Below are 14,128 nucleotides of genomic sequence, written 5' to 3'. Positions count from 1 at the left end.
TTATCTTTGCCTGGAAACTCATCTGCAATTTCTCAGTGCTTAGGCAGTGTTCAGGTTGAGTACCTCCAGGTATGCAGCTCAGGAAAATGAGTGTCTAGGCAACTCAACCACCTGGAGAGCTGTTACATGTTGTATGCATTTGAGTGGCGATACTTGAATTTCAACTTTTCTTTTGCTATTCACAGGCAGAGCAGCTGCACAAGGCAGTGCACATGCTGCTGGAGTGGCTGTCAGACGCAGAAATGAAGCTGCGCTTTGCGGGTCCGCTGCCTGAGGACGAAGCCACAACACGGCAACAGATGGAGGAGCACCAGCAGTTTATGCGCGAGATGGAGCAGCAGGAGCACAACAAGGTATGGGAAAGACAGGCACCTGGTGGGTTTGAGCACCCATGCAAAAGTTAAATGGGAATATCACAGCTTGTGAATGGCTTTTAAGACAGCATTTGCTTTCTTGGTTGCCACCTTTGTCAGCTTCTTTGTGCCCATCTCTTCATTTGTGCTGATGTCTCGCCATCACTGCACTGTAACTTGTGTGATTTTCAGTTTTTCTTTTTGTTTTTTGTTTTTTTGCTGACATAGAAACTTTTATTCATGACGGCACCTTAAGCTTTGCTGCTGGTGTTGCCTATATTGCAAGGTGATGGGTTGTTTGTCCCATGTAGCAAGCTGGGACAAGAAATGTAGTGAAACTTTCTTATGAGCCCATTCATAAATCTTGTAACTTCTCCATACACTTCTTTTACATGCCTGGCAACTGGAAATTCATCCCTGCCTTCTGTGTTGTATATCTAGTCAAATGCTACAAAACTTTGCTATGACTGTGTGGAAATAACCACGATCCCACGGTTGTTGTGTCATTCTGCAGGAGAGCACGATAGCGCTAGCCCAGGAGATTCTGTCCCGGTGCCACCCAGATGCCGTGACGGTCATCCGTCACTGGGTGACCATTATCCAGTCCCGCTGGGAAGAGGTGTCCCTCTGGGCACGCCAACGTGAGCAGAAACTGGCCGAGCACCTGCGCTCGCTGCGCGATGTGCTCGAGCTGCTTGAGGAACTGATGCGCTGGCTGCTGGCAGCTGAGGCCAGCCTCATGACCTTGGAGGCCCAACCACTACCAGATGACGTGGCCGCCACAGGTTCTGTTCACTTCTCCTTTCAGGCTTAAGTATAGTTTTGTAATATGCAAAAAAAAATAATAAAGATTGCATTGAATATTGCATGTTTAACTCTCTCTTCTAAGAGCAATGTCCACTCTGCATTAATATGAAAAGGAACACTTGGTCTTTGTTCAAACAGTGATTCTTGCAAATGTTCCAAGTCAAAACTGCATTCGCTGCTCTTTACTATAGAATCGTTGTGTTGAATAATTTGGCTCATAAAACCGTTTTCTTGTTTGTTTGTTTGATTTAGATCAAGCACAAAAAAAAAAATGACAAACTTCAAAAGAAAATTTTGTGCTCCTTTCATATTGGTGCACTGTGTTGATCACCCCACCCAACTGTTACATGTCCTTTAGCAGAATATTAAGCTGACTTTAAAGGCATTAGTGTACGCTGTAATACTGCTGAGCTTCTGGACTTTTCTGGATGTTTGTTTTAAGAGAATATACCTCTGACTTCGCCTTGTAACTCTGATACTCTGCTTTAGTCAAGAGGGCTGCTGTTGTGTGGCAAGCCTAACTGCTAAATTTTTCTTTTGAGCAAATCTGATTTGAAAGTTTGATTGACAGTTTGTATCTTAAGTAGCTCCAAAGGTGAATGTACTGTTAGTGTAGTGTGTCTACTAATCATTTGATAAGTTTTCTTGTGACAAAAATCTGCACAGAACGCCTTCTCGATGACCACCGGCGCTTCATGGATGACATGTCCCAGCGGCAGGCCGACGTGGATCGTATCTCTAAGGCCTTTGCCAGTAAACGCCAGCCGGCCGCTGGCTCGGCTGCAGCTGGTGGAACAAAGGACCGCCCATCGCAGCAACGACATGACCGACGCACGCCCCACGCAGCTTCTCAGAGTACGCCCCGGACATCCACGCCCACGTGAGTGCTGTAGTACGCCTTCAGCTCTTTATGGTTTGGTTACCTGTTTTACTCAATGTGAATAAGCAAGCACAAAGAATTGAGATGTCTGTTGCATTGAGCTGCTGGATAGTTGAGGTGTCCTGGTTGTACCCTAAGCACAGACTGCAGTGCATACAGAGTCACTTGTTTCGATGTTATGAAGTTTTGCTGCCGAGCGCAATGTTGCAGGTTCTGTTCCCCGTTCCATTGGCTGTGCGCCAATGGGTCAGAACATAACTGTGTTTGTGCATGGGGTCAAATTAACCCAGCGCTCGACACTACGGGGTCACTTGTAGCCCCGGTGTTTCTATGGGATATCAAATTGAATTAGTCAGTCAGTCAACAATCTTGTCCATCCTTACAGCACCATCTACTACACTGCTCATTAGCACAAATGGCAGCCTATAAAAATTCCCCAGGTCTGGGAACTGAATGAGAACTTACTTTTCTGCATGCAGATCGTGTGCGGCTATAGAATTGTGTTCAGGTAAACGCCAATTTTGTCGCTGCATCAGAGTGTAGTGATGCAACTCATGGAAGCTATTGTGCAAACTTTACAGCTTTTTTTTTTTTTTTTTAATAGTTAAACACTAAACTGCTAACTCTAGTCGCGTATTTCTACACGGGATGGCTAGTCGGATCATTGGACACGCATTTTGTAGTTCCTTGCTCGAACTGACAGGCCTGTGTCATTGTCTGTGTGCAGGCGTGGGCATGCTGCTGCAGAGCCTGAGATCCGGCACCCCCGTGCACGGGAGCTGGTGGAGAAGTGGCAGCACGTCTGGCTGCTGGCCATGGAACGCCAGCGCCGACTGCTGGAACATCTCAAGTACCTGCAGGAGGTGAGCACTGAACATTCTAACCAAAATTATAGACTCTTTAGTCGGGGTGTGTGAATACCGAACAGTAGATTTCGAATCCAATGTTGAATCGAATCAGGAAAAAAAAATATATGGTGTTGATTATCTAATATCAGATAACTATTCACAAAAAGTAATGCTTACAAATTTTGGGAAAGAAAGTACGGTGTTGCAAATGCTTGGAAGTCTCCTAGCATTGCGTAACAATAATGTAGCAAGCTATCAGGAACTTGAATACATGCCCAATTCCGGATGCCCAATTTTCTGGACATGCCTGATGATTCGAATGCCTTTGTGGGGCCGGGCCGCCATGCACCCCATAGAGCCAACATATGAGGCTGCCTGAAATTTCGGACGCTGAAACCTTTCACTGTCAGATTTTTCTGACTTCGGACATTTTTGTAGTTGCTAGGGGCTCCTAAATATCTTGACTGTACATGCAAATGGCAATATGCAGCGCGGTATACTCTTACTAAAAGGAACACCAAATTAGTATTCCAGCACTGATTACAGCTCTAATGCACGCTAGCCGAATTACTATGCATAGAACATTCACATTTGCGCGCGACAAATCAAGGAAGTCGGACTCAATGCGACCGGATAGTGAGCGAACATGTTCGCCCCATACTATGACACCATCGCCTAGTCGTTCATATGTACTGTCACTGTGTTCACGTGTACTGTGATCTGCGTTCGTCCGTACCGGTGTCCTGCTCCTAAGCCTTCTCGGGACGGTCCCACGAAGCGGGCCGGCGCACGCACGAACAGTTCATGCGTGCTGCTCGGCGACCCCCACACCAAGAGCAAGCGCCTTCTTCCTTTTGTGCCCAAGTAACCCCCTCCGTTAGGTGGCGTTACCAGCGCAACACTCGCACCATCTCTCGCAATACGCCGCAACCACACCGCTGTAAAGCCACACGGTGAAGCCAGATTACAGGAGACGGGAGCCATGTGGGGAAAACATCAGGTGACACGTGAGAGTTGCGCATCCCCACAATGCACGCTGCCGTTAGTGCAGCCGGTGCATGTGATTTTGCGCCAGATCAACGTGTATTCGTCTAGAAAGAAGAAGAAGAACAAAGTTGTGGTTTGGTGCAGCGTCAGTAACATGCGGTTGCAGTTGCTGTAAGGCACTTGGATAAATGTAGCGACCACCTTACTAACGAAAGTGAGGGCAGGGCGCATTCCAGTCGTATGCTTCGATTCGCCGACACACGCAGTTGCTTGGTCTACATGTTTTGCTCATAAATGCCTTTGAAAAATGTTTTGGTTATAGTGCAGAAATTCGCAATTTCGGCAACTTTCGTTATGAGTGGTCTATGCTGTACTAGAGCTGAGCTCTAATCACTGCTGACGTACTAATTTGAGTTCCCCTTAAATAAGAGTACAGCATTTCTGTGTAGCTTAGTTTCTGATAGCTTGCTGCATTCTTGTTATGCAATGCTAGGAGACTCCCAAGCATCTGCACAAAGTGTTTTCTTGCCCAGAATTTGTTAGCATTAAATTTTGTGAAAAGCTTCCTGATATCCGATTCAATATATGTTTATGAGTTGATTTGATATTCGATTGAAAACCTACTATTCGCTATTCACACACCCCTACTTTCCATTTTCATGTTCTGCTTAAAAAGGTGGCAATCCTACAGCATATCTGGTGCACTCTAGCAGAGATATTTTTGTCTGGGTACAAAGGAACTGACATGTGCCAATGTGTCTTCATTTTTCAGTTGGAGAGCATCAAGAACTTCGACTTTGATGAGTGGCGCAGGAGGGTGAGTGGCGAGCTGATTTTGCTGTGCAAGAGAATTGCGGTTTTGTATTCACACTTGTTCCTGATGTGTGTGTCCTTTAACCTTGGCCTTCAGTTCCTGGGCTGGATGAACAACAAGAAGTCTCGTGTGATGGACCTGTTCCGCAAGATCGACAAAGACAATGACGGGAAAGTGACCAAGGAGGAGTTCATTGAAGGAATCCTCAAGTCGAGTATGTCTCATTACTTCACTTGCTTTCAGGCGTCAGTGAGTCTTACTACATCATATGCTAAACCCTTGCATACGCTACAAGATAGCAGTCTTAAAATTGGCATGCTAAATTTTGTATTTAGCATTTAAAGAAATGCATAACTTGTGTAGCTAGTGTAACAACATGGTGGTACCTGAGGTGCCTACTTCTGCCCAAATTCAGTCTTGTTACCTGCTGTTTCTCATAACGTAACTTAAGTGGTGAAATTGCCTTTCACTTTATCTTGTCTTCCTTTGACTACATATAGTACTTTACTCGCGGACGACCTTTCTTGGCAGTAATGCGAAGGCTACGGAACCACAGCGCCCCTCTTTCACCACTGCTGGAACTAGTCCCACAGTTATGTTCGTTTTCTTACGTGGGAAATAAAAAACTATATTTTTTTTGTTTTTTACCGCGCCTAATTTGAAACGTAACAATGTAACATTCACCAATCGGCTACTGGTATTTTATGGTATTTTTAGTTCGCCTTTTCGAGTTTTTGCACAGCCGAGACTGTCGCATGTTTTACGCATTCCTCAAAGACACAATAGCGCCTGTGTCTTCTGGTGAGTGTTTGTCGCTTGCTGTGCCACCAATTAACTCCCCTGAAAGGCTGTTGATAAACTTCAGCAACAAGACTGTCGAAGCACAGAAAACAAGTGTTTGCTGCGTCTATGCGGAAACCAAGTGAACCCATCTGGAAGTCGCAACCGTCAGCATGGTTTAAACCGTCGCAACTGTCAGCATGTACAAACGAGTGAGCAAGCTGACTGCAGCGCCAGCTCTACCGACCCAGCGTCGGTTGCGCGCGCGTCCAAGTCTCAATCGAACGCCGAGGTTATATGGCCGCTTCAGGGCTTCAAAGCAGGCTGCGTTGCTTGTAGTGCAGAACTCTGTACATATTGAATGTGTAACATTGACTGATTCATGCCAAGTTACTTGTCTGTGCCTTCACTAAAATAAAGAATTTGTGCAAGGTCATAGAAACCAAAACCGGTGCCGAGCTCGCCTGGACTACATTACGTACGAATAGTCATGTGCAGAAGCTACGTCCCCGTAGCTTTTGCTTCATAGTGAATAAATGTTGTCCGCAAGTATAGGAATGTTTTGTCGTCATTGTTGAGATCAGCTGTCTGTTCTGACATGGGGCACTAACATGAAAGGAAACACCAGATTTACATTTAAAGCTGGTAATGGTCTTGTTTCTGTGGCAAAATAAAATGTTTCATGGAGAGAATCTTCAACACACCGATTATGTAGAAAATAGCAGTGGCTGGGGCATCTTTTCTTGCATATTTGTACGCATTGTTGTTTGAACACAGACAAGATGCTTTCTTTCATATTGGTGCAGTGTAGGCATTCTAATGAACAATTCGTCATGTAACCTGCTCCCCACATTTCTGGGTTGTCTACATAAAGCCCTGGCTCCCTAATGTTTGATGCTTGTTGCAGAATTCCCGACGAGCAGACTCGAGATGGAAAGGGTGGCCGACATCTTTGACCGAAATGGCGATGGCTACATTGACCACAAGGAGTACATTGACACCCTTCGTCCTGATCGAGATGTGAGTCTACATTGCCAGCAGCTCAATGCTAGGCTCTCTAATGACTACTAGTAGCCTTGCGATGATGCCTGGGTGATTTAGTGCTCAGTTGTAGACTTGCAAGCTTGGTGCTAACCTTTCTAACATGGCTTTTCTCTCTTCTCTGTCTCAACAAACACTAAACACAACCTGTGCTGCAGTGCTTGGTTCATGGTGCGAAGCAGGTGAGTGCCAACTCAATGTGCTAACTGTACTCACTGCACTGTTAAGAGCTTGCCATACAGCTAGCTGTGTTCATGGGCCTGTAGTCTGCTGCATTGTGTCCTAGCCTAGGCACTGGGGACTATGCAGGTCTGGGAGAATGTTCTGTAGCATGACTTGGTCACTAACATTTAGACGTAGATCAGTCATTTATGGTGCGTGCTGATTGGTTGGGACTTGGCTACCGTCTCTAAAATCTGTGATGCCCATTGACTTGCAGAACAAGCCCCTTACGGAGGCCGAGAAAATCCAGGATGAAGTTCAGCGACAAGTTGCCAAGTGCACCTGCGTCCACCGCTTCAAAGTGTTCCAAGTGGGCGAGGGCAAATACCGGGTAAGTGTCGGTGACTCGGAGCAGGATTGAGTGAACTTGAGAGATCTGTCTTTTAAGTTTAACGTTTGTGAGCAGGGAACAATGGGAACAGGAAAATTCATAGTAATCTACCTTTGAGCTCATGTAGCTTGTTCACAAGTCACATTGTTCTCTCTACAAGATTACTGCCTGTATAATGCAGATGGCATTCTGCTTTCATATTTATGGCATGTGCACTATTCTTAAAGTTTCAACCTTACCATTTATGAATTAGTTAGATACTGGAAATACTGGAGGAATAGCAGTGATGGTGACATCTTGCAGTGCTGTGTTCAGCTAAACGTTGCAGGACTCTTTCATCAAGGAATAACATTGACCTGCTTGGCCTCTCTTGTAAAAGTGTTGGCAAAAACATAATACTAGGTGAGCATATTAATAACCTCTTCTTTTTCCCCATTCATGAGAAGTGTCCTACAGCTCAAGAACATTTCTGACATAGCATAGCTTAACACGGTATCATTAGTCGTTGTCACCAGCTTCACACCTCTTTTTACATCGCCAGTATTTTGTAAATTATATTAAGCATCTGTCAGACTTAAATCTGTTTTGGTATTTGAAAAGTGTTGCACTGACATTGATATTTAGATTGAGCTTGGTTTATGTTAAAGGGCAAAATCATGAACTTGCCTTGCACCTGAAGTGCCATGGTTGGCTTTGTTTCTAGCCGAGGTTGATTTTGTGGCAGACACAAGCAGTAAGTGTATGACCTCCACTTGACCTAACATCGTCTATCGCTTTCAGTTTGGTGAATCTCAGAAGCTGCGCCTGGTGCGCATCCTGCGTAGCACAGTCATGGTGCGTGTAGGCGGTGGCTGGGTGGCCCTCGACGAATTCCTCGTCAAAAACGATCCCTGCCGAGGTAAGCGGGTGGCCGAGGCAGTGCGCCTGTGCTCCATATTATACCAAGCTGCGAAGCCATTTTTCTTCAAGCCAGAAAGCTTTGTCTCTCTATCTTCTTTTCTTTCATAATTAACAAGGAGCGGTGCTTTCCCTGCCACGTTTTTTTCCTTCTCTTTCTTTTTGTTTGTTCTCTTCTGTGGCAGGAGGGAGAGAAGAAGCATTGTTGCTAACACGGCTAATAATCGAGCAGTACCGACGCAGCCAGTCCAAACAGTTTGCAGTGCAAATGGCGCCCACTTACCCCTAACCCCCTCTTCTTGCGCGGCTGTGCCTTGCTGGGGTTTGGAACGCATTGTACATATGGGGGCCTGCCCATGCATGCTTGTCGCATGCCTTCTCTGCATGCTGACCGTACTACTGTCCGGCCCCTTTCCTTCTCTGTCTCTCTATCGCTCTACGCAATCTCGGGGGTGGCCAAATTGACCCAGGAGCAGCACATAGCTCTTCTTTGGTCTACTTGTGACTTGTGACCGGTTTCTTGGTCAGGTAGCAGGCCTGGTCAATTAGCAAGTCACCCGCTACCACATGCAATATTCTGCAGCTTAAACAAAATGAGGCAACTTTCGCAATCTTTTGCGTCTGCCGTTCTCCAACTAGTGTTTCTCAGCAGGGCAATCAAATATTAAAGAGGCAGCAAATGTCATTAAGGTCAAAAACTCCTGCGTTTTGCTGCAGCTCTTGAACAATGCACAATTAGCTCTTTTATAACATCGGTTTGACCACCCCTGCCCTATCTCAAGCCTACAACCTTATGGGCAAACATCTCACCTGCAGCAGTGTTGGGTTTCACTCCCGACTCTGTTATAATGTGCTGAAATACCTTTTTTCTTTTGTTTTCTTGTCTTCACTGTTCTTTTTTTCTGGGTTGCACAACAGACTATTGCTGTAGTGTCCAGAGTATGTCTCCTGTGTCTGAGATATCGTGTATATATCTGTATTTAAACCTTGAACAGATGCAGTGCAGCTGTATTGGTTTTACCTTTTGCAAGCAGACTAGTTTAAATTGTTTGTCTGGTTGTAAAGGTTACTAATTGGGAACTTTTCCTGCATGAACATGCTGTAAATTTTATTTTAAGGTTGCCCTCTTAGAAGTAGCATAATGTTCATATCTAACTGCAGGTTTTCAGCTCTGCGAGATGTTTGCCATGGTGAAAGACGACATGGCACCAGCTTCCTGGATGTTCACCATAATTTATGTTAAGCAAGCATGCAACATTAATAGAAATGGTCTCTTGTACATTTCCTCCCCATGGCAACAGGCTGTGCCATGTCACATACCTGTTACTAGTTCAAAGCACTTGTAGTGCACGTCCATCTTTGACAAGCCACTGTACATAACACCTGCTAATCTAATTAAAACTCTATGCCACATCCCGCTTCCATGGCATGCGACAGGGCTCACATGCATCGAGATGCATTCCATGTAAGTTTCTGTGCATCTATGAACATTATTGTACAAGAGAGGTGTGAAGCAGGCTTATTCTTTGGGAGTGGTGAACATCCATGGGGCTCTGCCAACAAGCTGTGCCTTCATTCACCTGCGATGTGGTGACTATAATCAGTTTTGTGTAGTGTGTTTACAAAAGAAATGAGCAGCATGGTACATCAAAATATGCAAATTCAGTAGGCTCTTTAAACTGCATTATGGGAAACTAAGTGAAGTTTCCAAGAACAGTCCCGCTTATCATGGAATTCAAGAAGACAAATTTCATCTTAATGTAATCTACTTGTGTTATTTGGATTACTCATTGTTATGCTTGTTGCACAGTTTGAAAGGCAACTAGCATGGCAGTTGTTAGTAATCTTGTGAGTCTTGGCCAACAGCTTATGATGTCGCTGTACTCTCATTTCCTTTGTTTTATTCTGTCATCGTTCTAAGCATCAGTAGCATACATCTTGCTCACTAATGTAAATGAGCTGGAAGTCCGCACCATAATAAGTCAATTTTGACATTGAGGCACACGGTGTCGGCACGCCGGAACCACACCAGCCGAGCTCGTTGTCATTGTTGCCGCCGGCCGAGTGTTCCCGTGCATGGTGGGGGTTGGTTATGCCTGCTGTGGTTCGTTGTCTGTATGTGGCTCGGTCGGTGGCGAGCGTGTGTTGTACCATGTGCTCCCCTGCGTGTGGTGTGTATGTGTGTGTGCACGTGGCTGACCTGTCTGTTGGACGCATGCGCGTGTGCCCCCTCCTGCTGCTGCACCCCTTCCCACCACCACCACTACCGTCACGTACCACCACCACCACCACCAGCCAAGGGGCGCACCAACCTGGAGCTGCGCGAACAGTTCATTCTGGCCGAGGGCGTCAGCCAGTCCATGACGCCCTTCAAGCCCAAGACCTTCTCGCGGGCAGGACCCATCACCAAGGTGCGTGCATGCTTTCACGGGACGCGGTGGGGGGAAGCAAGCACCCCCCGCACCCCCACTGCTTCCCTCCCTCTCCCAACACACCCCTGGTCGGGCACAGCAGCCCGGAGGAAACCCGTCAGCCGTTAGGGGGACGCCAACACATCTGTCAGCAGCGCACTGCCTCTCCCTCCTGGCGCGGCCGTGCACAGAGCTGTTGCCGTCTTTTTCTCTCTGTTGTCTCGCTCTCTCTCTCTCTCTCCCTACCCCGCCCATTCTCAACTGGTGCTGATAGATAGTTTCTTCTGGGGACCCTTGCAGCAGCTCCATTCCAGTCCATGATGCCGTGCCTGCCAGTGCAGGGCTTCAGTCCGTCCTTTTACCGACCTGTGCCGGCTGAAGAGGGCTCTAAGATTCCCGTCTACGACTGGGTAATGGGGTGCTCCTATGCATGTGTGGGCTGAGGGAACGGGGCTCTCCCCGGACGGTGCCTTGGCAAATATTCGCTGCCACACAGCCACTGAGATCCCTCGCTCGCTTCTCCACCACGCACACTCCCTGGGGAAGGGAATGAGCACAGTGAACATTGAAAGCAGCAGCATCTTAAGCCAAGTGTACCTACTGGCTGACTACAGTAGCCAACCAATTTTTTGGACACTCGATTATTTGGGCTTCATGATGACACTAATGCATGGTCCATAGGACCAGATTATAACGGCAAACGAAAATTCGGTTTGCGTGTGGCAGTTCGCTTGATTTTTACTGAACGAATAACAGCACGAATTGATGAGGATGAGACTAAGAAGGCGACACACACATGTGCTGACTTACAACTAGTTAGTAACTAGTTAGTTAGTAGTAGAGGGTAGTTGTAAGTCAGCACGTGTGTGTGTCACCTTCTCGTCCATGTTAGTTCGTGCTGTTATTCGTTCAGTATGAATCAGAACCAACTAGCCTGCCAGGAAGGCTTGTATCAGGAAAATCAAGCTGTATCAGGAAAATCAAGCACCTTTATTAAGGCTTGTTGCCTTAACAAAGGTGCTTGATTTTCCTGATACAGTGGAATCTCATTGATACAGTCTTCACAGGAATGGGAAAATAAAACGTATCATCCGAAAATCGTATTTATTTATTTATTTAAAATACCTTACAGGCCCATTTAAGGGCATAGGGTAAGGGGGGACACAGAGTAAGTGTTTCGACAGGAGTAAACAATATAAATGTTAATACAGGCTGTCACAAGATGGGTAAAGCAAAGTTCAAAAAAAAGTTTGTATAGGCTAAGCTTTAGACAGCGTAAACACATTAATATACTCTTAAACATAAAAAATACAAAAATACAAGTATGAAAAACAGGGAAGGAAAGCCGGTCAATAACATCCTTATACAATGTTATCCGAAATACATTGCTCCGATGAGACACTGGCCAGGAAATGAACAAAAAACATACTATGCAGAATCGTATCAACAAGATTCCACTGTACTATAATTAACCCTTTCAGTGTCAGTTTTTATTTATTTTTTTCCACAAGAAACAGTCCCACCATCAGGGGGTGTTTCTAGGATATTATAAAACGAGCACATCAGTTTATTTTTAGTTATACAGAAGGGAAGAAATGACAGTAATAATGGCAAATGGACTCTTGCATTAGTCTTCGTCTTCCTATCTTCATTTCCTATCTCCTACCTAGTTTCGTTTTGACGCTCACGCTTCCGCAATGGCGCTGCTGTGTCGGGGTCGAAATCCGACATGGTCGAGAGTCCAAGCTTCACTCTTATTAGTCAGAAGAGCCGCCGCTCCTATGAACAGTTCATGACCTCGCATGAGCAGCCATCTCTAAGTGATCAGGCGACCATGCTCACGGAAGAAGCGTTTTTGTTTATTTATTCTCAACTAGACAAAGCAATGACAGCAACAAATAAAGAGAGCCACAGATGAAAGAGGTAAGATAGAGTAGTAACGTCTGCTGTCAGGCTAGCTGGTGCATGTCTAGAAATGGTTTTAGGCGCAAAAAAAAAAAAAGACATGGACAACAGAATAAAAAACATGTGTGCCAGTTATGTCTTTTATTATGTTGTCCGTGTGTTATTTTTTGCGCCTAAAACCATTTCTCTCTATAAGATATAGGGCTGAGCCACCCGAAAGCCCCTCCATCCACGCGCCACCGCCGCTTTTGCTAAATAGCGCCAACCTTTCATGTGTGCCATTGTACCCTGATTCGTCGCTTACGCCAGTTCCGCTACCGCAATTTCCATTTCCAGTGTTTCTGCTTCCAGTTGTACCGCTTCCGGGATTTCCAGTACCTTAATTTTCAAATGTTGCACGCTGACTCCTCTATGCAGCAGTGGCGTTTCTGGGATTACGCAAGTTCCGCTTGATGCCGAAAGCTGAGCGCGTGAGCGAGGGAGGACCGTGGCGGTACTTAACCTGGTCGGCAAAACGTGTATGGAGGGGCTTTAAGCCATCCTGGAGAAAGCACATTGATGAAAGGAGCACCCTTGTATCTGGAAAGGCTGTAGTGAAAACAGCGCGAGACAATGAAAAAGGAAACGTTTCTAGAAACTTATGACAGATGGCAGAAACACACAAGAGAGATGGCCTTGCGCTATGGCACAAGTATTTGCACGGAGAATTGCCGCCGCATCGGTGTCTGGGTGCCACCCCACCTATCTGCAGGCGCACGCACTTCGCATGGCACAAGCACACCTGCGAAGGGGCGTGTTCCACAGCCCGCTAACAAATACCTAGACTGGGCAAACCCAGAGAGAGGCGAAAATATTCTTCTCAAAATACACAACATGTGGCGGAACAACCTCAGAGCTCGCAAACTTCGTGTTACTGCAAACATATGAGTGGAGGGAGTGGGGAACATATGAGTACATCAGTGACATGGTGGGACAGAAAAGCGAAAACATACCGGCACGTTAATGGCACTGGAAGGGTTAATGTGCACCACTTCACGATCAGTGCAGTTGTTAAAGATGTAGGTGGATCATTTTCATGGTAGAGTAATTCCACAGCTATCCAAGTACTGTTCAGCCACTGGGTCTGATAGTCCAGTGATTTCGATTAAATTGAGGCCAAACCAAGAGAGTCCGATTTTATCAGACACGCCACCTGCAAGCAATGGTCTGAAAAAAATAAAATAAAATTCATGTGTAACATTTGAAGCAATGCAAGCAAAAAAATTTGCAATAGTAGCTGCACCAGCTGTCATAGATCAAAGATTGCCTGTAAGCACTGTCAGCTGAAGATGGCTTATCAGTAACAGTATGCCGATCTGCAGCGAACATCTAGTAGTAAGATTGCATCAAAAGGGCTGAACATAAACTTGCATTACCACTTGCTCCTAATCGATATTGTGGGCTTTGATAATAGCAGTCCCATTCACGTCCGAAAAATTGGGCAGCAACTGTATTCTGACAAGTTGGATAGTACCATGCAAGACAGCTGCAAGAAAATCATTTCACGGTGGCACAGACTTCTAATTGAACTTTATTTATGAATAATTGTACTTTTATGTTGCATAAACCTGAAGATTGATATAAAAGACAATCTGGTGGACAAAAGCTGATGGCTCATATTCAGTATGCATCACCCAAAGCAATCATTTCTGTGTCAGTGTTACTGTTGCATATTGCCCATCAGCATTTTGAATTCCCCCTGCCTCTATCATTTCTCATATCTGCAGGCACTGGGCTTAACAAGAAATGCAGGCATGCTTGATTCATTGTAGTTGTAGCAGTGAGCAGGCTGTCTAGCAGTCTTAGCACCACA

At 45.7% G+C, this 14,128-nt stretch overlaps 1 protein-coding gene across 16 annotated transcripts in view; it reads left to right on the top strand.

The window, feature by feature from the left end:
• LOC119466304 (dystonin) overlaps nucleotides 1-14,128 on the top strand; it is a 228,329-nt gene that overhangs the window by 209,269 nt on the left and 4,932 nt on the right. For 9 of the 16 annotated variants that reach the window (XM_049657597.1, XM_049657590.1, XM_049657589.1 and 6 more), the window contains 11 exons: nucleotides 190-353; nucleotides 868-1,138; nucleotides 1,827-2,040; nucleotides 2,768-2,903; nucleotides 4,648-4,692; nucleotides 4,786-4,903; nucleotides 6,377-6,489; nucleotides 6,669-6,692; nucleotides 6,950-7,063; nucleotides 7,844-7,961; nucleotides 10,256-10,371. In XM_049657597.1, coding sequence (XP_049513554.1) covers nucleotides 190-353; nucleotides 868-1,138; nucleotides 1,827-2,040; nucleotides 2,768-2,903; nucleotides 4,648-4,692; nucleotides 4,786-4,903; nucleotides 6,377-6,489; nucleotides 6,669-6,692; nucleotides 6,950-7,063; nucleotides 7,844-7,961; nucleotides 10,256-10,371 — 1,433 coding nt within the window. Of the gene's footprint in view, nucleotides 1-189; nucleotides 354-867; nucleotides 1,139-1,826; nucleotides 2,041-2,767; nucleotides 2,904-4,647; nucleotides 4,693-4,785; nucleotides 4,904-6,376; nucleotides 6,490-6,668; nucleotides 6,693-6,949; nucleotides 7,064-7,843; nucleotides 7,962-8,145; nucleotides 10,372-10,671; nucleotides 10,782-14,128 lie in introns of those variants that run through there. The other 7 variants (XM_049657593.1, XM_049657591.1, XM_049657599.1 and 4 more) reach the window with 5 other exon arrangements.

The sequence above is a fragment of the Dermacentor silvarum genome, chromosome 10, assembly GCF_013339745.2.
Source record: "Dermacentor silvarum isolate Dsil-2018 chromosome 10, BIME_Dsil_1.4, whole genome shotgun sequence".
Lineage (NCBI taxonomy): Eukaryota > Metazoa > Arthropoda > Arachnida > Ixodida > Ixodidae > Dermacentor > Dermacentor silvarum.
Note: the sequence above shows the minus strand (reverse complement) of the source record. Positions and strands in the feature narration are given on the sequence as shown.